The 22286-nt window shown below is 57.9% G+C and overlaps 2 protein-coding genes across 2 annotated transcripts; one reads left to right on the top strand and one right to left on the bottom strand.

Annotated features, from left to right (window-relative positions):
• Positions 1–3248: 3248 nt before the first annotated feature.
• On the top strand, positions 3249–18233 carry SMYD5 (SMYD family member 5). The gene is made up of 13 exons (XM_074195595.1): positions 3249–3436; positions 4117–4225; positions 4879–5018; positions 8696–8817; positions 9260–9329; positions 9689–9793; positions 10342–10404; positions 11879–11949; positions 12414–12520; positions 12687–12743; positions 13462–13556; positions 13926–13996; positions 14126–18233. The coding sequence occupies exons 1-13, from the start codon at positions 3341–3343 to the stop codon at positions 14280–14282; spliced, it is 1263 nt and encodes a 420-aa protein (XP_074051696.1). The 5' UTR covers positions 3249–3340; the 3' UTR covers positions 14283–18233.
• Positions 16384–19440, bottom strand: PRADC1 (protease associated domain containing 1). The gene is made up of 5 exons (XM_074195603.1): positions 19224–19440; positions 17875–17975; positions 17393–17502; positions 16945–17112; positions 16384–16819 (listed from the first exon to the last, which is right to left on the bottom strand). The coding sequence occupies exons 1-5, from the start codon at positions 19423–19425 to the stop codon at positions 16699–16701; spliced, it is 702 nt and encodes a 233-aa protein (XP_074051704.1). The 5' UTR covers positions 19426–19440; the 3' UTR covers positions 16384–16698.
• Positions 19441–22286: the final 2846 nt, after the last annotated feature.

Here is a 22286-nt window from a genome sequence, read left to right as displayed (position 1 = left end):
GGTAAGGGGCAAAGGGGTGGGGTTGAGATCTGTGTTTGAGAGTGGGTCTGCATCTTCTCTCTAAGGGTTAATTTTCACTGAGGCTCAGGCTGCTCAGTCCTTGAAAATGCAGGTGGAGAAAGGAAAGGGGCCTGCTGCTAACTCAGATTGCAGGTGTGTCTATTGGTCCCCTGGGCAGGCCTCCTGACTTGGCCTCCCCGGCTGAAGGCTGGCTCCAATCAGCTTGAGGGGAGGGAAGCATTTAACCTATTCTTGTCTGGATGACTTTTCTCCACTCTCCTCCCCCAATCCCATCTTCCTCAATCCTAAAAGCTTGGGGAGCTTGCATTTCTTGGGAGACCACGGTTTAGAGAAGGGCAGAGAATATGGGAAGAGCTGAGGTCAACTTCCAGGTCGGAGGGCTGGTGAGGGAGAGGCCCGTTCACCTGTTCTCATTTCACCACCTTGCTTTGGGAGGGATGAGGGCTCTTTTCATAGAGATGTGGAATTTATTTATTTGGACCAGAATGTTATAATAAATGATGCTGTATTTTTAGGGTGCCCAAAGGAGTCTTCAACTTCCAGAATGGGTAGCAGTTATCCTTGTCTTGTTCTACAAACAGCAGGGCCTCGGGCTTGTGAATTGAGCTCAGCCTCCAGCCTCCCTGGGAGTCTCAGAGGTGAAGAAGGGGGCTCCAAGTCATTTGTCCTCTTGGAAGGGCCATCAGGAGACACAGCGGGCTCTGCAGAGCTTCAGGGGAAACCTTTCCAAGCTGGGCTGGCCACTGTTGGCCTCTCAACAACCATCCTGCAACAGGCCAATTCCACAAACATTAGATGCTTATGATTTCCCATCCAGTGGAGGGGTGTGGATGGAGACCCTGGAGTCCAGAAGACCTCAATCTGGGGCTCGACTGACACTGAATAGGTATGTGACCCTGGGCCAGGTACTGGACTGTTGGTGTCGGTGCCTCCCGAAGAATACGGCAAAGATCTTCATCATCACTGATGACTGAGACACTGATGAAATCCATGGTTGGAACAGCAAGAAAAAACTTCAAGGTGGTGCCCACATAAACACTAAAATTCCCCTGATGCTCTCAGCCCTCTGGAAGCTTCTACTTGGGGCAGGGGGAGTGGGTGAAGGGGGAGTGGGGAGGGCTGGGGATATAGTAAGCATCTGTACAGATAAGTAAATATAAAGTGTCTTCATTGGGTCTGTGGTCTGGGTGCTCCCTCCAACACCTCGGCCCATATTCTAGAGTCCCAAATCTATAGTTCCAGCCCTAGACTCTCTCCTGAGTTCTACCCTTGCTTCAATGACTCATTTCCAGTAGAATTTCCTGTAGGTATCACAAATTGCACATGTCCAAATGTCTACAGACATCCTTCTCCCCCCAAACCCTCCCCTCTTCCCAATGGTCCTATTTTTTTGTGGGCCACTTCATCGTCTCAGTCACCCTGGCCCTCAATTTGGGGGTCTTCCTTGACTCCTGGACTGTTGAATATGGGTCCCCCGTATCCCGTCTGTTACCAGGTCTCGTCCCCTTTTTTTGACTCCTTGCCCCCTGCTCTCCCAGGTTCTCCATTATTACAAGAGCCTTCTAATTGTTCTGCCTGGTGACTTCTGAGCGATGATACTTGAAAACCTTCAGCCCCTTCAGGTTTATTCCCAGAGGAGAGGAGTAGTGGGGTATCCTCTGGGGAGCAGGTCCACCAGTGGAAGTGGGAACTGGGGAAGTCACTCCAGAGGGTTGGTACATTTGTATAGTGAATTACCATATCGTTTCTATCCTGGATTTTAAACTTTTTGTCACATTGTGAAATTTAGAGGCGTTTTATAGGAAAGTGTGAAATAAAATTTGATTTAAATTAAAAAGACTCTACCTAAGCCAGATTTTATCAGCTTTTACAAAGGACATTTGCTAGGTAGATAGAGCAAGCAAAGTTACAGAAATTTTCTCCCAAACCAGGACCGAGTTATGTTCACACACACACATACACACACACACACACACAGTCCCACAGGAGATGTTGCTCATGCTTAGTACATGCAGTCATAGCTCCAAGAAGCCCAGGCTTTATCTATTAATGAGAGTAAACAAACAGAATAGTCAATGATGCTTGTCCTTCATTCCGGAAGAGGATCACAACAAGAGAAGGAGGTGGGGCTGTGCTAAGTCACCAGCTTCGGGGTGGCTGGGTGGCGCAGTGGATAGAGCCCCGGCCCTGGAGTCAGGAGGACCTGAGTTCCAATCCAGCCTCAAACACTTGGTAATGACCTAGCTGGGTGGCCTTGGGCAAGCCACTTCACCCCATGGCCTGGCAAAAACGAAAAACAAAAATCACATCCAAGCCCGCAGCGGCACAGGCTGATGGAGATGGCCCAGGACCAAGCGCCTTGGCCCAGGTCGCCCAGTCAGCTGGCGGAGGTGGCCCAGGACCAAGCGCCTTGGCCCAGGTCGCCCAGTCAGCTGGCGGAGGTGGCCCAGGACGAAGCGGCTTGGCCCAGCTAGGAGGCTGGATCGGGACTCCCGGCCTCCGGCCTCCGGTCAGGGCTCTGTCCGCGGCGCCACTGGCCGGGGGACTTTGGACCCGGCCTGCCTCAGTCACCTCCTCTGGAAAGTGGGCCTTGAGCCGGTCGCTTGACCCCACTGTCTGGCGGCCCCCCCAAACCCCAATACCAGCTCCGGCACGTCCCAGCCACGGGCCCAAGCAGCTTATTCAGCCCCGGGCCGCGCTGGAGCTGCAGAAGGGCCTGAGACCGGGGGGGGGGGGGGGGGGCGCAAGCTGGGCGCGGAGAGGGGGCGAAGGGGGGCCCTGCGGAAGGGGGGGCTGGGCTGAGCTCCCAAGGAAACTGAGGGGATATTAAAAATGTATTTTTAGTAAAAAAAAAATGGAATAAATCAAAAGTCCTCCGGCGACCGGGGTCCATCTGCTTTCCAAGCCGGGGGGGGAGGCGGGGGCCCAGGAGGGCCGGGGGCTCCGGGGAAGGGGGGGACAGTGGGGACGGGGCGGGGCTCAGGCAGGCCGCGCCCCCGCCACTGAGAGAGCCCCGCCCTCGCCCTTTAAAGACCAGGCGGAGGGGCGTGGCCAGGGGCGGAGGAAGAGGCGAGGGGCGGGGCCGGGGTGCAGAGAGAAGCTGACAGGCGGCGAGGGACGGTGACAGATGGACTGACAGCCAGGCGGCCAATCGCTCGGGAGAAGGGGGGCGGGGCGGAGCCCTGGAGCCGGGGAGAAGCGCGGGCGGCTGGGGGCGGGGCCGGCGGAGGCGGAAGGCTCGGAGGCCAAGCCGCGCCTGCGCGGGGAGAGCGGGCCGGCGCGGGGTCAAGTGTCAGGGGGCGGCGCCAGCGGCCCCAAGATGGCGGCCTCCATGTGCGACATGTTCTCCTTCTGCGTGGGCGCCGCGGGCCTGGCCCGGGGGCCCGTGGAGGTCCGCTTCGTGAGCAGCGCCAAGGTGAGGCGGGCCCCGGGCCCCGGGCCCCGGACCCCGACCCCGCCGCCGCCCCTCCCTCCGACCTCGGCCTTCTGCCTCGGGGCGGCCCCGGGCCGGTGAAGGCCCGCCGGGGGGACGGGCGACCCCGCCCCAGGAGCCGGCCCAGGCCCCGTCCGCACCCCAGGCCTCCCCTCCCCGGGTGAGGTCACCCCTCCCGCCCCGCCCCCTGCCGACCTCTGACCTCCACCCCCACCAGACACGCCCAGGCCCCCACCCCCTGCGAGGGAGGAAGGGCGCCCCCGGCCCAGCCCCCAGCCCCAGGAAAGCCGAGGACCCACCGCGGGGATTTCCTCCCGACCCTCCCCAGAGCCTGATGCGGCCTGGGACTGTGGCGTGCCTCAGTTTCCCCTTCTGTACAGTGACCTGGGGGAGGAAATGGCAAATGTACCAAGAAAAACCCAACGAGGATCCCGGGAGTTGGCCCCGCCTGAAAAACAAGGGCTGCAACATCGCTGCATTTGTCTCCTTGTTTGGACGCTCTCTTGGCCTCCGCCCCCCAGGTTGCCTCGGCAGCTCTTTGGGATTGCCCTGGGCCTCTTTTTGTATCCTCAGAAGTTAGCCAAGGGCTTGGCCCAGAGGACTGGTTGGTGGAAGGGCAGGGTGCGGGGTGCCCACAAAGCCCCCTGCTGTCTTCTCTCCAGGGCAAGGGGCTCTTTGCTACGAAGCCAGTCCAGAAAGGGGAGACCATCTTTGTGGAGAGGCCGCTGGTGGCCTCGCAGTTCCTCTGGAATGCGCTTTATCGCTATAGAGGTAAGGCCCTCTCCGCGCGCACATGACTGTATCACCAGGGCTGCGTGTCTTTGTGATGAAATGCCCTCTTCCCCGGCTGACGCCCGCTACCTCCATTTGTCATTAAGATGAGTTTGCTCACTGCGCAGTTGTAGTGATGAGATTGTGGCAGAGTCTCCCAGGAAACCCTAGACTCCCGAGGCAGCATCCAGGCTGCAGTCCAGAGCCCAGAAAGGTCGAGCCCAGGGAGACATTGTGGTCATGCGGCTAGTGACTGAGGCAGGCCTCGAGACCAGACTCATGTCAGGCAGCCAAGCCTCTCGTTCATCAGTCGTGGGTCGAAGATCCTGGGAATTTAATGTCAATTGAGTTATGACACAAAGCTGGCAGGACTTTGATACCCTCAAACTCCCAAGGAGGGCCTGGCACCCAGGAAGTCCCTAGCCAGCTCCCACTACCCTGTGTTCAAAAACCAGTGGTGCTGCTGAGAGGGAGGAGACACGGCCCTGCCCTCAGATGAGGGACCGGGGACAGAGACACTAGGGAGAAGGGTCCTTGAGGCCATTAGGTTCAAAGACCCTGTGACTTGGGGGGGGGGGATCTATTTGGGGATGAGGTGCCTGTCCGGATGGGCAAGAGCCTGTGACTGAGCTTGTGTGTGACCCCTGCACCAGCCTGTGACCACTGTCTGCGGGCCTTGGAGACGGCAGAGGAGAATGCCCAGAGGTTGTCTGGGAGGGCCTGCGGTGCTCTGCCTCACCCCGAGCAGTGCAGCATTCGGAAAGACCTCCACCAGATGTGTCCTCACTGTCAGGTTAGACTGGGCCTTGGGGACTGGGTCTGGGGAAGGGAACCGTGACTCAACAAATCCTGGTAGAAGGGAGATGAAGGTATTTGTTTCCCTACTTAATGGGTGAGGAGACCGAGCTCAGAGAGATCGTTTGCCCAGGGATGACAAGATACTGCGTAGCCCCAGTGAAGCCACTTCCTTCATCTGTTTCCTCATCTTTAAAACTCAGGGGATGGACTTGGGGACCTCTTAGTTCTTTTCAGCCTGGAGTTCATGTTCTTAGGTGGGTTAGAAGCAGGGTTTGAGTTAAGGTCCCTCCTGAATCCCTGAGCCTTTACTGAGAACATCTGGAGGGCAGTCATGATGACAACCTCATCATCATGCCCCTCCAGGCGGGGCCTGGAAAAGGACAGGCTTTCCAGGGCAGCGATGACAGAATGTTGGCAAGGAAGCCATGGGCTAATGGCTGAGGCGGGTGGGTAGATTGGGGCTGGGTTGGAAATTCTGAACTCTGTCTGATCCCTGATGGGTAACCTTCAGCCTTGGGGAGCAGCGATATGGAGAAAAAAGTCTCTGCAGTACTACTGTTTACCTTCAGAGAAAGACCTTGACATGTCCCAGAGGACTCAACCAGTCCTTCACCCATCATCATCCACAGGGTTTTTAATAAATGTCACCTTACCAAGTACCCAGTTACCTCCAAGCCATGGATTGTGACATGGCAGAGAAGAGAAGAATTAGATGGGGGACTCCTCTCCCCCCTCCCTAGGAAGATACTCTGGCCCCCCTCTCCCTGAGAGGATGCTCTGGCCTCTTCTCCTTCTTTCCCAGGGGCCACAGGCCACAGAGCATTAAGCATAAAAACCTTGTGGGTGCCAAGTGGCTGTCCCAGAACCATTTTCCTGTGAGTGCCATCAAACGCGAAAACAGCTTACTGATAGTAACCACTACAGGAGCAGCTCCTGTTTTTGATACTCTTTGGCTGCTGCAAAGGACTTTGGGACATGGTCTTAGCCCCTCCTTACCCTTGCCCGATGAGGTTGCCAGTGCAGATGTTCCTGTCCTCCTTTGATGCTCGAAGGTTGTAACTTACTGCTATATAGGGCCGGCCCCAGCCGAAGCAATGGTGAACTTCCCTTCTGAAGGCGTCTCTGATTCCTCAGTGTATGCCTTCCACCAGTGCAGACTGTGGCGCCTCTAGGCTTCTGGATGTGAATGGAGGGTTGTTGTGGTTGAAAAAAAAATCTGACCTCTTGCAGCTGACTTAGTGCTCTTTGGACATTGCCCGAGTGACCCTTGGATTACCCACATAGTTCCTTGCCAGAATGGCCTGTATTTAAAGCTTTGCAGCTTTGTTAGCTGGGAGGGAGGGAGGGAGGAAAAAGAAAGAAAGGAAGGAAAGGAGAGAGGAAGGGCAAGAGAAAGGGAAGGAGGGAAAGGAGGGGGGAGGGGAGGGAAAGAGGAGAGGAAAGGAAGTAATCCCTTGCTAAGGGCAAAGCACTCTGCTGAGAGCTAAGGATAGAAAAGGCCAGGAGAGGGTCTCTGCTCTCAGGGAGCCTACCCTCTAAGGGGGAGATACCATTCAGGAGCTTCAGCCTCAGGCAGAGGCAGGCATCCTCCATGTGGAGCTGGGCCAGTTTTATCTAGTCCAGCCCTCTCATTTTACATTTAAGGCCCAGAGAAGGATGTGACTTGTTTACGTCACACGGGCAGGTGGGGTACAGCCAGGCTTTGAACCTGGCCCACTGGACCAGGCTCTGGGACATGCTTCCCTGCTCTTTTCCTCTGTCACCTTCCCTCCTGCCCCTCCTGTCACAAATGACCCGGACATCCCCTTGCCTCAGTTTCACCATTGAAGTTTGGTGGCAGGAGGTGGAGGATCAGATGAGATGGTAGATGATATCTTGCAGAATCCTTTGTAACCCAGAAGGCAGAGTGGAGTTCCAGTTCCAACCCCATGTTTGCATTGCACCAACTTCATTTGTTCTGTGCTGCTTGTATGAAGAGCTTGGTGCTGAGCAAGATAGTGGTGAATGAGAAGGTTCAGGGAAATAAGATCTGCCCAAGTGACTGATGCAAACTATGGGAAGCCCCTGGGGCTGTTTTCTACACAGCAGAGGGCCCTGAAGGTGCCACCACGGCTGTGGAGAACACTTGGTCAGGAGCACACTTATGATTGGGATCATTTTTGTCCTCTGGGGTCTCCTTGAAGCAGAGAGTACCTACAGAGCTACCTGTTCACCTTCTCCCTGAGGACTTCCTACATGACCTGTCTTCAGTGACACAACCCAGCTCCCAAAGTCCTGACCTCTTGGAGGCCCTGGATGGTTTTCTTGAGGGAATCTTGGCTCAGTCGGCCACAGGACCCTTCCTGACTCAAGGCCGGTCCAAGAGTGGTTCACGTAGCTAGTATCATTGATTCCCACTCGAATCAGGGTGAACTTGGCAGGAGTCCTTGCCTTCAGAGAGCTGACCCAGCCTAAGTCTGGGTCTAGTAGGAGTATTTCTGAAACCCTCTGGGCCCTGGACAAATTCAGCAGGTGCTGATGTTCATGGAGCACCTGGGCTGTTCCTGGCCAGGTTAAGCGTTCTATAGGTCAGGTTTGCTTTGATCCTTAGAACAACTCTTCCACGTAGATGCTGCTATTGTCCCCACTTTACACTCGAGAAAACTGAGGCAGACAGGTTCAGTGACTTGGGTCACATGACTAATGCGTGCTGTCTAGGCCAGAAGGGGAGACAGCCTACCTGCTTTGTCTTTCATCCCCCTTTCTTCCATGGCTGGCCTCCTCTTCAACCCAGCTCCTTGAGGACAGGCCTGGTTTGGGGCTGCCTTTTTTTTTTAGTTTTGTTTTTTTTGCAAGGCAAACAGGGTTAAGTGGCTTGCCTAAGGCCACACAGCTAGGTAATTATTAAGTGTCTGAGACCGGATTTGAACCCAGGTACTCCTGACTCCAGAGCCGGTGCTTTATCCACTATGCCACCTAGCCGCCCCTGGGTCTGTCTTTGTATACAGGGGCCTGACCAGAGGAGACATGTGATCAATGCTCATTGACTGACTGAGGTTCAAAATGAAGCTTCACATCACTGTCACCTACAGAGAGCCAGTCCTTTTGATAAAGAATTTAAAAAACAAAGAGGGAAAACAGGTCCAGCAAAACTTAACATCCTAACCCCCACCCCACTTTCTGGGCAACCTTGGGCTCACCTGTGCCTGCAAAGAAGGGAAGGCCTCCTTCTGCTTTAAAGAACAATACTCTCATTTTCTCCTCCTGGACCACAACTTTTTAAAGGATAATTTTTCTGCCTTCCACGTACTTAATTCCACATACATAATACTTCCCACCTTGCAGGACTCTAAAAGAGAAAAAAAAGGACTCCCTAAAACTAAGCCACTCCTGCAGTCCCCTCGCACTGTAAGGGGGACGGCTGTCTCTTTTTCTCTTCTCCAGGCTCAGCCTTGGGCTTTCAACTCTTGGGTTGTATAATTTCATTTTCTTTCCATCCTGTCTTCCTTCATAGACTGTAAGCTCCCTGAGGATAGGCCTGTTTCATTTTTGTGGCTCTGCTCCCTTTCCCTCCCCTCCCTCATTACCCTTTCTTCCTCCAGTCTTCTAGCTCAGGGGTAAATGCTTGCCTGTTAGATGAATGAGGATTCATGCCACCTGGGGCCCTCACAGACCCTCCCCTCTGATTGGCAGGTGGCATACTGTAGCACGGAATGTCGCCAGGCTGCCTTGGAGCAGTATCATCGTGCCCTGTGCCTGGGCCCCTCCCAGAATGACCCTGAGCATCCTCTCAACAAGCTTCAGGAAGCCTGGAGGTCAGCCTCCCCAATGCTCTGCCGCCATCTCCCCTTTTCACTCCTTCCCTTGAAATGTCTCCCAGAATATCCTTTGCTCCCTGGGCCTGGGGCATCTGAGTTTATTCACCAGTCCTTCCCCTGCCAGCTCAGGATGTTGGCACAATCAGGAGCCAGGATCCTTTGAGCTGATGGTCCACGGGTGGACTTTCAACCAGCTCCCAGGCTCCAGATTGTATTTATCGGACCTCCTCCCCCAATGTTCTCAGCATTGGGGTCAGAGGGCCCTGTCCTTTTCTATCCTTCAAGGATGAGGTCCTTAGGGACAGCAAGGCCTGCCTTCTACCTGGCTTCTTTTTCCCTCCTTGCTTTCTGTTGGGTGAGGATGGGACATGACCACACTAATTCTCAGAGACATCTTAGGGGAGGGGTTCCTGACCCAGGCTTCTTTTTCCGCCTGCAGGAGCGTTCACTACCCTCCTGAGACAGCCAGCATCATGCTGATGGCAAGGATGGTGGCAACTGTGAAGCAGGTGAGTGTTATCCCCTTTCCCTCCCCCCCTCTTCCAGGAGACACAGCCTGGAGCTGCCAACCATCTTTGCCCCTGAGCTGTCCAGGATGTCCTTCATTTGGCAGATGGGAGTGGGCCGGAGAGCAAGGGAACTCTGTGTAATGGGGACCATAGAAGTAGGAAGGGCTGAGATTTCAAGTCTGTCTGACCTGCAGTCCTGGGCTGTGACCCTTTTCCTTAGAGGGGCTGGGTGTCTAGGACCAGGCAGAGGAGGGGTGTGCTTGGGGGTGGGGAGGACAAGGGAGTTGCCTTGGGCTTGGGGTCAGAAATTCTAGCTTGGGGGAAGCCCATCAGCTGTGTGGCATGTCTCTGTTCTTTAGGCAAAGGATAAGGAACGATGGATCAAGCTCTTTTCCCAGTTTTGTAATAAAACGGCCAACGAGGAAGAAGAGATAGTCCACAAGCTCCTGGGAGACAAGTTTAAGGTCAGGCTTGGGGCCCCTATCACTCTGTCTGGGAAAGGAGCATCGGGATCTGCTTCATCAAAGCTGGCCAGCCTGGGGGCAGGGGTGTGTCAGGGTCTCCCAGCTCTGGGTCAGGACTCCTTCCTTCAGGGAGCTTCTGGTCTAGTGGGTAAATCTGGACTGGAGCTCTTCAGGCCCCCATGGGGTGTGTGGCAATGAAGAGGCCCTAGAGACCATGCAGGGCTGGCCTCTCCCTTCTCCAGGTTTCCAGGGTCTGACTTTTTCCTCTATAAAACGAAGGGGGGATCTGGATGCCTTTGGAGGCTCCTTCTCTCTCAGATTCTGTCACCCCCAAGCCCCTTCAGGTGGGTCAAGAGGTGAGGTGTTGGTGAGGTGTGTAGGGTGGGCTGGCCTGCCAAGTTTCTTCTCCTTCTGAAGCCCAGGGCCCAGGAGACGGGCTGACCCAGGAGAGATGCTGACAGTCTGGTGGCTGGTCAGGAGACTGTCTTGGGCTGGGGGATTCCAAGCACTTTCTCATCTCTGCTCCCTTCCCCCCCCCCCCCCATTAGGGCCAGTTGGAGCTTCTGAGACGTCTCTTCACTGAGGCTCTGTATGAAGAGCAGCTCAGTCGGGTGAGTTGGGCACAAGCCTTCCTCCTTCTGGTGGTGGTTGTGGGGTCGTTTCAGGCATGGCTGACTCTTCAAAACCCCATTGGATTTTTTTGGGTAGAGAGACTGGAGTGGTTGGCCCATTTCCTTCTCCAGCTCGTTTGACAGATGAGGAAACTGAGGCACATAGTGACTTGCCCAGGGTCACTCAGGAAGTGTCTGGGGTTGTATTTAAAGACAGGAAGAGGAGTCTAACAGACTTAAGACCCGGTGCTCTGTCTTCTGCACCACCCTGGGGTCTCTTGGGTCGATGTCCAACAGTCTCCTTGAGTCTCTTAAAACCGACATGGTGAGGGATCTGGAAATAATCCTGCGCTGGGAACTCCTCCCTTCCCAGCATACTCTTAAACTGTGTGTGGAGAAGGGTTCAAGATCAGAGGGTAGCCATGCCGAAGCCCCCCACACCTGGGCCAGAGCCAGGACCAGGACCAGGCCATCCCTACCTGCCTTGAACGTCTTTAGCCCACCCTTTGAATTTGGGGAAGAGTGACAGATAAAAGCATTAATTAAGTGCCTACTATATGTCAGGCAACCTGGTATGTGCTGGGGAAACAAAGGCAGATCTAGAGCTTGCTTTTTAGGGGCCCCCATTGTGAGGGGGAATGGTAGGTACTGGGAATATGCAAGGTGATAGAATAAAAGGAAGGCAGCCAGAGGGAGGAGATGCCAAAAACTGGTGGGGGCCGGTCAGTCCATTGTTAGACTGAAGGCTGTAGGAGGGAGGAGGGAAAGTAGGCTGGACAAGGAGGAAGGCACTGGCTGATGGGCTTCAGAAGCCTGGAGGTGATGAAGAACCCCTGGAGCTCATAGGGTGGGGGTGGGGGTGGGGGTGGGGGACGGGAGATGAAGAGCTGGAGGTCTTGGCCAGGAGACTGCAGGGAGGGTGGAGGCCTGATGGAAGAGGAGATGGTTGGGGGCTGAGAGCCAGAGAATGTCCCGTCAGAGGTGGCTGGCGCCAAGGATCGAGAGTACTGGACAGGGATATCATTGGATATTCAATCCCTTGGGGTGGGCACTGTCATTGTCTCCATTTTATAGAGGGGAAGTGACTTGTCCAAGGTCACACAGCAAGGATGATGGTCTAAGGCAGGATTTGGACTTGGGGCTCTCTGACAGACTGTCTCACTGCCCCTTAGGTCATTGGTGAGAGCATTTGAATGCTCAAGTCAGAAGCCAGGTGGCAGAGGAGAAGAGGGTGGGAGAATGTGGGTGAAGACAAAAGCTGCCATCCCCTTGGTCCACAGGCCAGCCCCTCCCACTGCTCTCTTCTGATGCCTAAGGGTCTCTGGGATTTGGAGGAGTCAGAAAGTCTTGTTGGCGGAAAGGCTGCTGCGTCTGAGTGGGCGGAGTGTTGGTGGACTCCCAGCTGGTCAGGGCAGGGACTGGCCAGGGGCAGCCTTCTGGGGCCCATGCCGTGACTTGCCTCTTCTCATTGCAGTGGTTTACGCCAGATGGATTCCGGTCTCTCTTCGCTCTTGTTGGGACAAACGGTCAAGGAATTGGGACCAGGTAATGAGTACATCTACTGGGGGCGGGGGTTGAGGGGGGTCTCCCTTTGACCCATGGGCCATGGAACAATGGAAGGTAGATTGGTCAGCCCTTCACTGAGGGTGTCCTGGAGTGTATGCGGGGGTGTCACTGCCAAAGGATGCAGAGACCCCCATGTCTGGAGGCAGGCCTAGCCCTGCCTTAGGCATTAGGATCCTGCCCTCCCATCCACAGCTGTGGATCCATCCACAGTAAAATCACCCACTCTGAAGACTGGTGGGGATCAAGGCTGCTCACCGATGCACTCTCCTAACTGGCTATTCCCTCCATCCAGTCCCCAAATGCTGTTATCTGGGTCTTGTCCTGTTTCTGCCCCTCCATGTGGTGATTCCAAGTTGGCACCTTTGCTGCCCCCCAGTCACAGCTTCAGCTGGGGGGGGCAGTTTTCTCATCTGCCACTGTTTGGTGTGCTGCCTGTTCCCCAGTTCTCTGAGTCAGTGGGTCCATGGTTGTGATGCCCTCAGCTTGAAGCCCCCGGAACGGGAGCAGCTGGATGCCTTCATCGATCAACTGTACAAGGACATCGAGAGAGGTGGGTAGGGCTTGGAGGAGAGGTCCTGGGCCCCAGAGCTCCAGGCCCTAGGGGCCCCGGTGGGAGGCCAGGGGTCCAGGGAGGAGCTGAGCTGAAAGCCCAGAGGGGAGTTGCCAATGGGGCCTCCCAGCTGCCACAGCTGTCTGTCTGTCTGTCTGCCTTCCAGTCAGTGGCGAGTTTCTCAACTGTGAAGGCTCCGGGCTCTTCGTGCTCCAGAGCTGCTGTGAGTAGTTTGGGGGGCAGGGCCCAAGGGGTGTGTCTGCCTCTGCTGGGGGTGCACAGATCTCCAAGGGGAGGAAGGGAATCTTTTCCTTGCTAGGCGTCTTGTCCTTTGTGAATGTCCCAAGCTGCCAAGCAGAAGGGCAGCGGGGTGTCACCCACCAAAAAAAGTGTCTCCCCTTTGTGGGGCTCATGTGTCACCCAGATATGGGCAGTCTAGTGAAGTGGTGAGAGCCCTCCTCAGAGGGATGACCTTTTTAAAAAAGTAAGCGAAGGGAAGGCTCAATTTTAGTTAGGCCTCAGTGAGGATGGCTCAAGTCTGTGGGTGTCTCTGGGTGCCTTTGTCTTGGGGGGGCAGTGTGGCCTGCGAGGGGCCTGTCAGGAGACTCTCCAGGTGGACACTGGGCAGGGCAGGGCAGGGGGTATTGGAGAATCAGTAGGTGTCTATTAACCCTCAGGACCTGAGGCTACATGGTCAGGATGCTGGAACCCACCCCCCACCCCCACCCCTTGGCTGATGTTGGCTTCACTTTCCCGTCTGTAAAACAAGATCATTTGTAGGTCCCCAAACCTGGGCTCCCACAAGCGTCAGTGTCCTCAGGCAGCACCCAGATGCTGGGCCCTCTGCAGAGGTCCAGAAAACCATTGGAGACGGTGGGGAGGACCTGCTGGCTATCTTGATTTCTTATTTACCACCCTCCTGACCTCCCCCTATTTCTCAGGCAACCACAGCTGTGTCCCCAATGCAGAGACCTCCTTCCCGGAAAACAATTTCCTTCTCCATGTCACAGCCCTGGAGAACATCAAGCCTGGAGAGGTATTGCTGGGGGAACATGGTCAGCATCGTGGGATGGTGTGGTCCATGCTGGGCTGCCCAGCTCTGCGGGCTTGTTTCTCGTGCCAGGCTTGTCTCCCCACCTCCTCTCCCTGGGCTCTCCCCTGCTCTGCTTCCCTCCCACCACAACCCAAAGCTCGCTTCTCTGGCTTTCCTAGGGCTAGGCCCTTCTTTTGTATGGGTCTCCTTGGGGTCCTTCCCTGGCTCCCCCAATCCTCCAAGGTGGGCAGAGAAAAACAGAGTCTGGGCGGGGATCTGCAGCTCACAGACTCTTTCTGGGGTCCCAGGGTGGGTGGTCGTTGATGGGAGGGCCTGGGCCTTGTCCTACTGTCTCTCCCCCCCCTTCCCCAGGAAATCTGCATCAGCTACCTGGACTGCTGCCAGCGTGAGCGAAGCCGCCACAGTCGCCACAAGATTCTCAGGTAGCGTGGGAAGGAGGCAGGGCAGGGGGAGGCTGGGGGAGGGGGAGGCTGGGGAAGGGGCAGCTGGGGAAGGGGCTTGCGCCTCTAGGGCCCGGGCTCCCCCTGAAGGTCTGACTCCCTGCACTGTAGGGAGAACTACCTGTTTGTCTGCTCCTGCCCCAAATGTCTGGCCGAGGCCGAGGATCCCAGCGTGACCTCGGAGGAGGAGGAAGAGGAGGAAGAAGAGGAGGAAGAGGAGGGTGAGCCGGAGGATGCTGAGCTGGAGGATGAGATGACTGACGTTTGATGTCCTGGCCCTCACCCTCACCCTGACCTCCTCGTGCAGGAGAGGGTCTTTGGGAGCTGCTCCCCAACCTCATTCCCCATCCCAAGAGGGGCATCTGACCTCGCTGCTCACCAGTCTGGCCACCCAGGGAGTGGGAAAAGGGCAGGACCCCAGACCCAGCCAGATCACTAGCCTCATGTGGAAAACTAGGGACCTTGGAGGTGTGGAGGTGCAGCCCTGGTGGGGGCCAGGCCCCCCCATCTCTCCACCTCCCTTGAGTTCCCCCCTTGAGAGTATTTTCGGGGGGCCTGGATTGGCCACAGTCTCTTGAGGCTCCTTCCCACCCCAGCCTGGTGTTGATTTATTTATTTGGGGATCAAAGAATCAAAGCTGAGTTACTGGGCACCTTCAGTGTGAGGGTCCCCCCGAGGAAGCCTCAGTCACCTCACCTCTCTTCTAGGGGCTCTCCTCAGACCAGCTGATCAGTTTTAGCTGGTTCACAGTAGACGGCTTGCCCATCCAGGAGGGACAGCTGCAGGCCCATCCTGCCTGGCAGGACCTTCTCCCTCCAGGCCCTTCTGGGGCTCACTTCCCTCCCTGGCCTCACAGACAGGCAGCGATGCTCCTTCCCCAAGCCCTCAGAATCTCATCTTGTGCCTTTTCTTCCCTGCCTGGACGGGGTGGTAGTTGTAGCCTGCTGTCGGTGGGGGGAGACGAATGGGCCCCTGCTGGCAGCCGGGGGGCCTGGGGCACTCGTGGCGGTGGTGGGGGAGTCTTGGCTCTGCCTGGGACCATTTGGGAGGAGAACTGGGTCTCCTCTTGGGGGAAGGGCGGAGCCCCCATTTGCCTGCCCCCACCCACCCTTCCTGTTTGGAGGCTCCGACATGTTGGGGGACAGCTAGCCCCTGCTCTGGGTCTTGGATATTGTTTTCTTGCGATGCCATTCCTTTTTTTCCTCCTTTCTCCCCCTCTTTGGTGCTGTGCAGACTTGTTCACAATGGGGACCTAGGGAGCCCAGCACTCTAGTGGGGCAGAGGAGGGCAGTGGTGGCCAAGGGCTAGAGGGGCCGCAGCAGGGACCCTCCTTCCTGCTGACTGGCCCTTCCCCACCACTGGAACCTGGCCTTCTCCAGGGATAGAACCAGTGCCTGCCCCTCCCTTGGGCTTTGGGGGGCTGGCCATTGGGCTGGGCCATCTGCCTCAGGTCCGGCAGTGATCCGGGCAGTTCCAGATGAGCTAGGGGAAAGGGCGTGTGCTCTCTCCTCTCTCTGTCCCCTGCTGCCACCCTGAGGGGATGGGTCTCCTTCCCCCCCTTTCCCCCGTTCTGTCTGGTGCTTGCTCCATGTGGACCACCATTCCAACCTGACCGTTCAGTGTTCTCAATAAACCATGATTGGTGAACAGACCCCTCTGTCTGGATGAGAAACTCTGGGCTCAGCTCCCACCTCATATCACTGAGCCCCTGGGTGGGAAGGCTCCCCGTCAGGACAGGGGGGGTCTAGGGGAGGAACCACAGTGGCCTTTCATCAAACGTGGTGGGGCTTGCAGAGTTGATCCCATTGGCATCTTACAACCACCTTGGGAGTGGAGATAATGGACAAGGGAACAGTCTGCCTACTTTCACCCTGGAGGGTATGAGGACCTGTGCTTCCCTCCTCCCAGCCTCTATCAGGAGACTGCCAGGGAGTCTGCCCGTCCCAAGGCTCTTCCATCACAGACAGTTCCACCCCACTCTCCGAGGTGCCTAGAACCTGTCCGTGAGTCTCAGCTTCACAGTGACTTTGTGGCCCCTCTAATATTTACAGATGAGGAAACTAAGGCAGATTGGAGTCTGTGCCATGGCTTCTAGCTCCAAGCATTGTTTGTGTCTCAGCTCCCTGGGGCTCCACTGGCCGGAAGGCCCCGGGGTAGCCCTTCTCTACGAAATGCATCAAGCTTAGTTATGGCATTTTGTTTCCTACTGAGCACCTACTCTGCGTGGGGACCACCTGTACTGGCCACCACCTGATGATCCCGGGCCTAGTGGACATCTCTCCTTGTTTTGTGGAGGTCAGACTGGAGTCCCTGGGGCTGGGGACGCCTCGGAGACAGCTTTCTCATAGGCAGATGATCAACAACATTACTAAAAATCTAGGAAGGCTTTATTGTGCTAACAGTGGCAGCTGCCTCAAAGGGGTGACGGAAGGGGTTCTCCCTTTACTTCTGTCTCCACCTCCCCAGTCCCTCTGTGACTGGTCTGACCATAAGCATCTCTGGGCACTATCCCCCAGAGCTGTGGGACCTTGGGGGAGGCGGGATGTGGAGGGAAGCCATACAGGGGTTTAGCTGAGGCAGAGGTGGGAGTGCCCTTCTCTTCCCTTGGTCTCCAGCGACAGAAGCTCAGGGCTTCGGTGCCCTCTCCCCAGCCCGCAGTCTTGAGGTTGGGGGACCTGGTATTTCTACCATAGAGTCCAAGGTGGCTGCAAAAGTTCAAAGGTGGGGATGCTGGTGACGTTGACGGGGATGGAGATGATGGCCCAGGGCAGCCCGTGCTGTTCCAGGGAGCGTCTGATCATGTAGCTGAAAGAAGGGGAAGGCAGGGCTGCGTCTGAGGCTCTCCCATCCACCAGGCCCCCCACAAATGAAGGACAAGGCCATGTCTCCCCCATCAGGGCAGGCCTGTGCCTCCCTCTCGGGGCCCTCACCCATCTCTGCCGAGCAAGAAGAGAGCCGGGATGTCGGCCGTGCGGTGGCTGCTGTCCTGGATCATCTCCACGTAGAAGCTGTCATTGTCGGCCGCGTTGTCGGAGATGATGACCGCTCGCCCCCCATGGTCCTGGACCACCCTCGTCTTGGAGAGGAAGGAACAGCCCCTGGTGGATACAAGAGGAGGCGGTCGGGAGTCAGGGAGAGGAGTAGGCACTGGGGGACGAGAAGCCCAAAACTGGGCCACGAGAAGCCCGAAACTGGGCCACGAGAAGCCCGAAACTGGGCCAAGTCACATCCAAAAGTGAGTATCAAGGAAATGTTTCTAGAACCCTGGATGACCCCCTCAAAACCAATTCACGCCAAGGAAATGACCACAACTGTCCCCACCCTGAGGTCCCACCCACTACCTTCTGTCCTTGTATCACCCCTTGGCCAGGCCCTCACCCCCGCTCCACCAAGGCAATCTGGTCCTGGATGAAAAACCCGTTATTGAGGGGTCCACAGGCCTCCGGGGGATCAGCCGGGACTAGTTGAATCTGCTCGTAGCGAGTGTGCTGGAAAAGAGGACAGGCCATGAAGCTTGAGGAAGGAGCCAAGGGCACAGAAGGGGGGGAGTGGGGGACAGCCGGGGCTGTACCCTCACAGGCAGCCGAGGCAGGGCTTAGGGGCTTCCAAAAGAGGGCGAAGGACTCGCCTGAGGTCATTGAGCAAGTCCTAAGCACGGGCAGGAGAAGCCCAGGCTCCAGTTGTCATTAGGGGGCTGCCCGCTTCCACTGTGCCTAAGACAGGGCAAGGCCTTGGGGAGCACTGCACATGCTCTGGGGCAGTCCGGCCCTTGATGGGGGCTGGAAGGGCATGGGATCCTCAAGTTCCCCAGGCAGAACGGAGAGGGAGCGAGGCTCCCCCCATCTTAGGCCTGCACTTACGAAGACACCCCCAAAATCCTTGGCGGGAGTGACAGTGAAGATGTAGCGAATGTCCCCTGGGCTCAGCACTTGGAAGTACAGATACTCATGGATGCGCAAACCTACGGAGAGGCAGAGAGGTGAGAGCCTGGGGGACCGCCGGCCCTGCAGCCCAGGGGAGCTGGGGATTCGAGGCCCTGCCCTGGGGGGAAGGGGGCCTCCACAGTGGGAGATGGGATGGACCTCGGAGGACTCCACAGACAGAAGAGCGGGAGCCTAGCTTCTCCCATTCCCAGCTTGCCCTATGGCAAGAGCACCGAAGAACGAATCCATCCTTCTGGCCTTGGGGAGTCTGGCGGAAGTGGGGGGCAAGAGCGAGACTCCTCAAACTCGGGGAAGACAGCAACGGGCCTGGCCCACGAACCCTGCAACCACTCTCCAGAGGCCCCGGTACTTTATGCACCGGCCTGGGTCTCGCTGTTCCTGTGGGAACCCCATCTCCAGCTGGAGAGTTCGGGTGACGTGGCTCGCCCAAGGCCACCCAGCTGGGTCATTATTCAGTGTCTGAGGCCGGATTTGCACTCAGGTCCTCCGGACTCCAGGGCCGGGGTCCTCCCCACTGCGCCCCCCCAGCCGCCTCTCCACCCCAGAACTACCCCAGGGAGAGGAAGTGATCTGCCCGGACGGGGAGGACGAGGCCAGGCCTCCGATCTAACCCCCTCCCACCGCAGAGAGAGGTCAGGGCTGGAGCCGCGGCCGGGCTTGGGCTCGGCAGAGTCCAGACCTGCCCGCAGGCTTCGCCGGCGCCTCAGTTTCCTCATCTGTCAAATGAGCCGAGCTCCGGGGTGGAAGACCCCAAGCGGGCTGTGCTTGAGCGGGGGGCTGGGGGTGCAGACGGGGGGGGGGGGAGCGCCGGAAGTGCGGCCGGGCGGCTCTGGGGCCCGCGGGGTCCCCGCCCCCCGCTTCTGCCTCAGGCGGGGGAGGGGGCGCCGCCCGCCCAAGGTCGCGGGGCCACAGGCAAAGGAGCAAAAGCCTCGGGCCCAGCGGAAAGCGGCCTCCTGCGGCCCCTGGGCCTACGGGGGCCAGGCCGGGCGGGGGGCCCCGAGGCCGGGCGGGGGGCCCCGAGGCCGGGCGGGGGGCCCGAGGCCGGGCGGGGGGCTCCAGCCGGCGCCTCGGCTCCAAGGTCATCCGTGGGGGGGGGGGGCGCGGCCCCGACGCAGGAGGCGCCCCAGGGGACCCCGGGGGGCGGCCCCGCCCGCCACGTGCCGGGGAGCCCCCAGCCCCGCTGCGCCCCCGCCGGGCCCCGGGCCCCGGGCGGGGTCAGAGGTCGGGCCGCCCCCCGCCCCCCGCGCCGGCCCGGCCCGGCTCACCCTGGGCCAGCACGCAGGCGGAGCACCACAGCCAGAAGCAGCCCCAGCCCGCGACGCCCCGGACCATCTCGGGCCGGCCGGGGGCCTCGGGCTCCGGGGGACCCTCGCTCCGGGCCTGGGGGGGGGGCGCCGCCTCCGGACCGCGCGCCCCCTGACAGCTGCTCCGCTCGGCCCGCCCCCGGCCCCCGCTGCCGACGCTCATTGGAAGGGCCGCGGGCGAGGCCTCATTGGGAAAAGCGCCCGTCGCTAGACCGCCTCCTCCCGTCCCCCGCGCCTCATTGGTTAAGGAGGCAGGAGCCCAGAGCCGATTGGCCCAATGCCTCTCGGTAGTCTCCGCTTCCCCCTCCCGCCTCCGCCTTCTTTCCCCGATCTCCGAAGTCCTACGCTCATTGGCGGCCGCGAGGAGCGTGGGTGAGAGTCGATTGGTGGAAATAGCCGTCAATAACCTTGGCCTTTCGGAGCCTCCCCCGGGCCGCAGCCCCGAGCAATAGGGGCGGGGGAGCGGGACTAAGAGCTGATTGGACCCAAGTCTCCCCTGGCTCCTCCCCCGCCCCAACTTTGTTCGGAGTCGCCGGCGCGTCCGGAGAGAGGGGGAGCGGGAAACGGGCCCGGGCCGCGGGGAGGTCTGAGGGCCCGCTGCGGGGCCGGGCCGGGGAGACTGCGGAGGACTGCGAGCCTGGAGCGGAGGCCGTGGGCCGGCCACAACCTGCCGTGCACGGCCCGTCACCTGCGCGTGCACCAATAACCTGCCGTGCACAGCCCGTCACCTGTGCGTGCACCAATAACCTGTGCGTGCACCAATAACCTGCCGTGCACGGCCCGTCACCTGCGCGTGCACCAATAACCTGTGCGTGCACCGATAACCTGCCGTGCACGGCCCGTCACCTGCGCGTGCACCAATAACCTGTGCGTGCACCAATAACCTGCCGTGCACGGCCCGTCACCTGCGCGTGCACCAATAACCTGCGCGTGCACCAATAACCTGTGCGTGCACCAATAACCTGCCGTGCACGGCCCGTCACCTGTGCGTGCACCAATAACCTGCCGTGCACGGCCCGTCACCTGCGCGTGCACCAATAACCTGTGCGTGCACCAATAACCTGCCGTGCACGGCCCGTCACCTGCGCGTGCACCAATAACCTGTGCGTGCACCAATAACCTGCCGTGCACGGCCCGTCACCTGTGCGTGCACCAATAACCTGCGCGTGCACCAATAACCTGTGCGTGCACCAATAACCTGCCGTGCACGGCCCGTCACCTGCGCGTGCACCAATAACCTGCGCGTGAACCAATAACCTGTGCGTGCACCAATAACCTGCCGTGCACAGCCCGTCACCTGTGCGTGCACCAATAATCTGCCGTGCACGGCCCGTCACCTGCGCGTGCACCAATAACCTGTGCGTGCACCAATAACCTGCCGTGCACGGCCCGTCACCTGCGCGTGCACCAATAACCTGCGCGTGCACCAATAACCTGTGCGTGCACCAATAACCTGCCGTGCACATCCCGTCACCTGTGCGTGCACCAATAACCTGCCGTGCACGGCCCGTCACCTGCGCGTGCACCAGTAACCTGTGCGTGCACCAATAACCTGCCGTGCACGACCCGTCACCTGCCCGTGCAACAATGACCTGTGCGTGCACCAGTAACCTGCGCGTGCACGGCCCGTCACCTGCGCGTGCACCAGTAACCTGCGCGTGCACCGCCCGTCACCTGTGCGTGCACCAGTAACCTGCGCGTGCACTGCCCGTCACCTGCGCGTGCACCAGTAACCTGTGCGTGCACTGCCCGTCACCTGCGCGTGCACCAGTAACCTGTGCATGCACGGCCCGTCACCTGCGCGTGCACCAATAACCTGCCGTGCACGAGCCATCACCTGCGCGTGCACTACCAATAACCTGGCACGTGCACTGCCCCTTGCACCCACTGTGGCGTCCTTTCCCGGGCTTCTGTAGCCGGACCCCAGAGAACGGCCACCTCTTCACCTCGAGGTTCTGCGGATCCCCTGAAGGATTCCACTGGCTAGAGCTCCTAGCCCGGTGCCTCTTTTCAACGCCACGACTTGTGATTAGCACCCCAATATCTTCCAGCCAGTTCACACCAATAAGCTCTTATAGAGGTGGAGAATGCCCTAAAAGAAGGAAGGAGAGAAGGCACAGAGAGCAGGCAGCCTCGGATGTGGTCCCAGGCTAGCAGGATGGAAGCTCTCTCCCCTCCCTCCTCTGTCCTGCCCCTGGACCCAGAGCTCCAAGCGTTGTCATGGCCAGCCAGAAAGAAAGCCAGACAGAGCTTTTGCCTCCCAGAGTCTTTCAGATCCCCACTCAGCTCGGCAGCAAATGAAGCTTCCCACCCTCACTCAGTAAGGTGACAGAAATCAGTCACAGAACACCCACCCATGCTCTGACACATCAAGGTGGAATCCTCCAGGCTCATCAAGCCTCCACCTGGGTTGTCAGCTGGCAGGGAAATAATAATTGTAAAATGCTTTGTAGACCTTAAAGTGCTCCCCAACATATTCTCAAAGTTTTAGTCTCTTGAACGATTTTTAAAACCCTAAGACTTTTGGGACAGGCTGGGTAAATGGCAACATATTATCCCGGCAAAAAAGTGTGGACAAAATCCAAAGGATGTGTATACGGGGTGGAGGATAGGGTCAAATATTTAAGGAGAGAATTATAGGATCTTAGATCTAGAGATGAAAGAGACTGTAGAAATCAGAGTTCAGTTCTCTCATTTTAGAGATGAGGAAACTGAGGCAAACTGGCAAAGTGACTTGCCCAGGAATTAGAGCTCAGGTCCAGTAAAGTATGAGTGGTGAAAGGATCAGAGAGGAAGAGATTCAAGCAAAGAAGAGAATGTTGTTCAACTGACTCATTAATGGGTCCAGATTGCTAAGGGAAAATGCAATGGTCAGAGTGGGGACCGTAGCCAATGAAAATACTGATGCATTCAGGGCTGGAAAGCATCATGAGGACAAAAAAGTTTGGGAGTTATGAAGCATGGGGAAAGATGGAAAGAGAGGAGAATATGGTCAGATAGAAGAATTTCCAAGTTCGTGATTGT

The sequence above is a fragment of the Macrotis lagotis genome, chromosome 1 (genome assembly GCF_037893015.1).
Source record: "Macrotis lagotis isolate mMagLag1 chromosome 1, bilby.v1.9.chrom.fasta, whole genome shotgun sequence".
Lineage (NCBI taxonomy): Eukaryota > Metazoa > Chordata > Mammalia > Peramelemorphia > Peramelidae > Macrotis > Macrotis lagotis.
This window is presented reverse-complemented; position numbering and strand designations above follow the sequence as displayed.

What these genes read in the sequence shown, in the direction of transcription:
- PRADC1 (XM_074195603.1), bottom strand. Translation starts at nt 19,425, where the DNA reads ATGAGCGTCGGCAGCGGGGGCCGGGGGCGGGCCGAGCGGAGCAGCTGT. An exon ending in CGCCTGCGTGCTGGCCCAGG is followed by an intron (nt 17,976 to 19,223) that starts GTGAGCCGGGCC and finishes GCCTCTCCGTAG; the next exon opens with GTTTGCGCATCCATGAGTAT. An exon ending in TTCTTGCTCGGCAGAGATGG is followed by an intron (nt 16,820 to 16,944) that starts GTGAGGGCCCCG and finishes CCCTTCTTTCAG; the next exon opens with CTACATGATCAGACGCTCCC.
- SMYD5 (XM_074195595.1), top strand. Translation starts at nt 3,341, where the DNA reads ATGGCGGCCTCCATGTGCGACATGTTCTCCTTCTGCGTGGGCGCCGCG. An exon ending in AGATGTGTCCTCACTGTCAG is followed by an intron (nt 5,019 to 8,695) that starts GTTAGACTGGGC and finishes TCTGATTGGCAG; the next exon opens with GTGGCATACTGTAGCACGGA. An exon ending in AGTCGCCACAAGATTCTCAG is followed by an intron (nt 13,997 to 14,125) that starts GTAGCGTGGGAA and finishes CCTGCACTGTAG; the next exon opens with GGAGAACTACCTGTTTGTCT.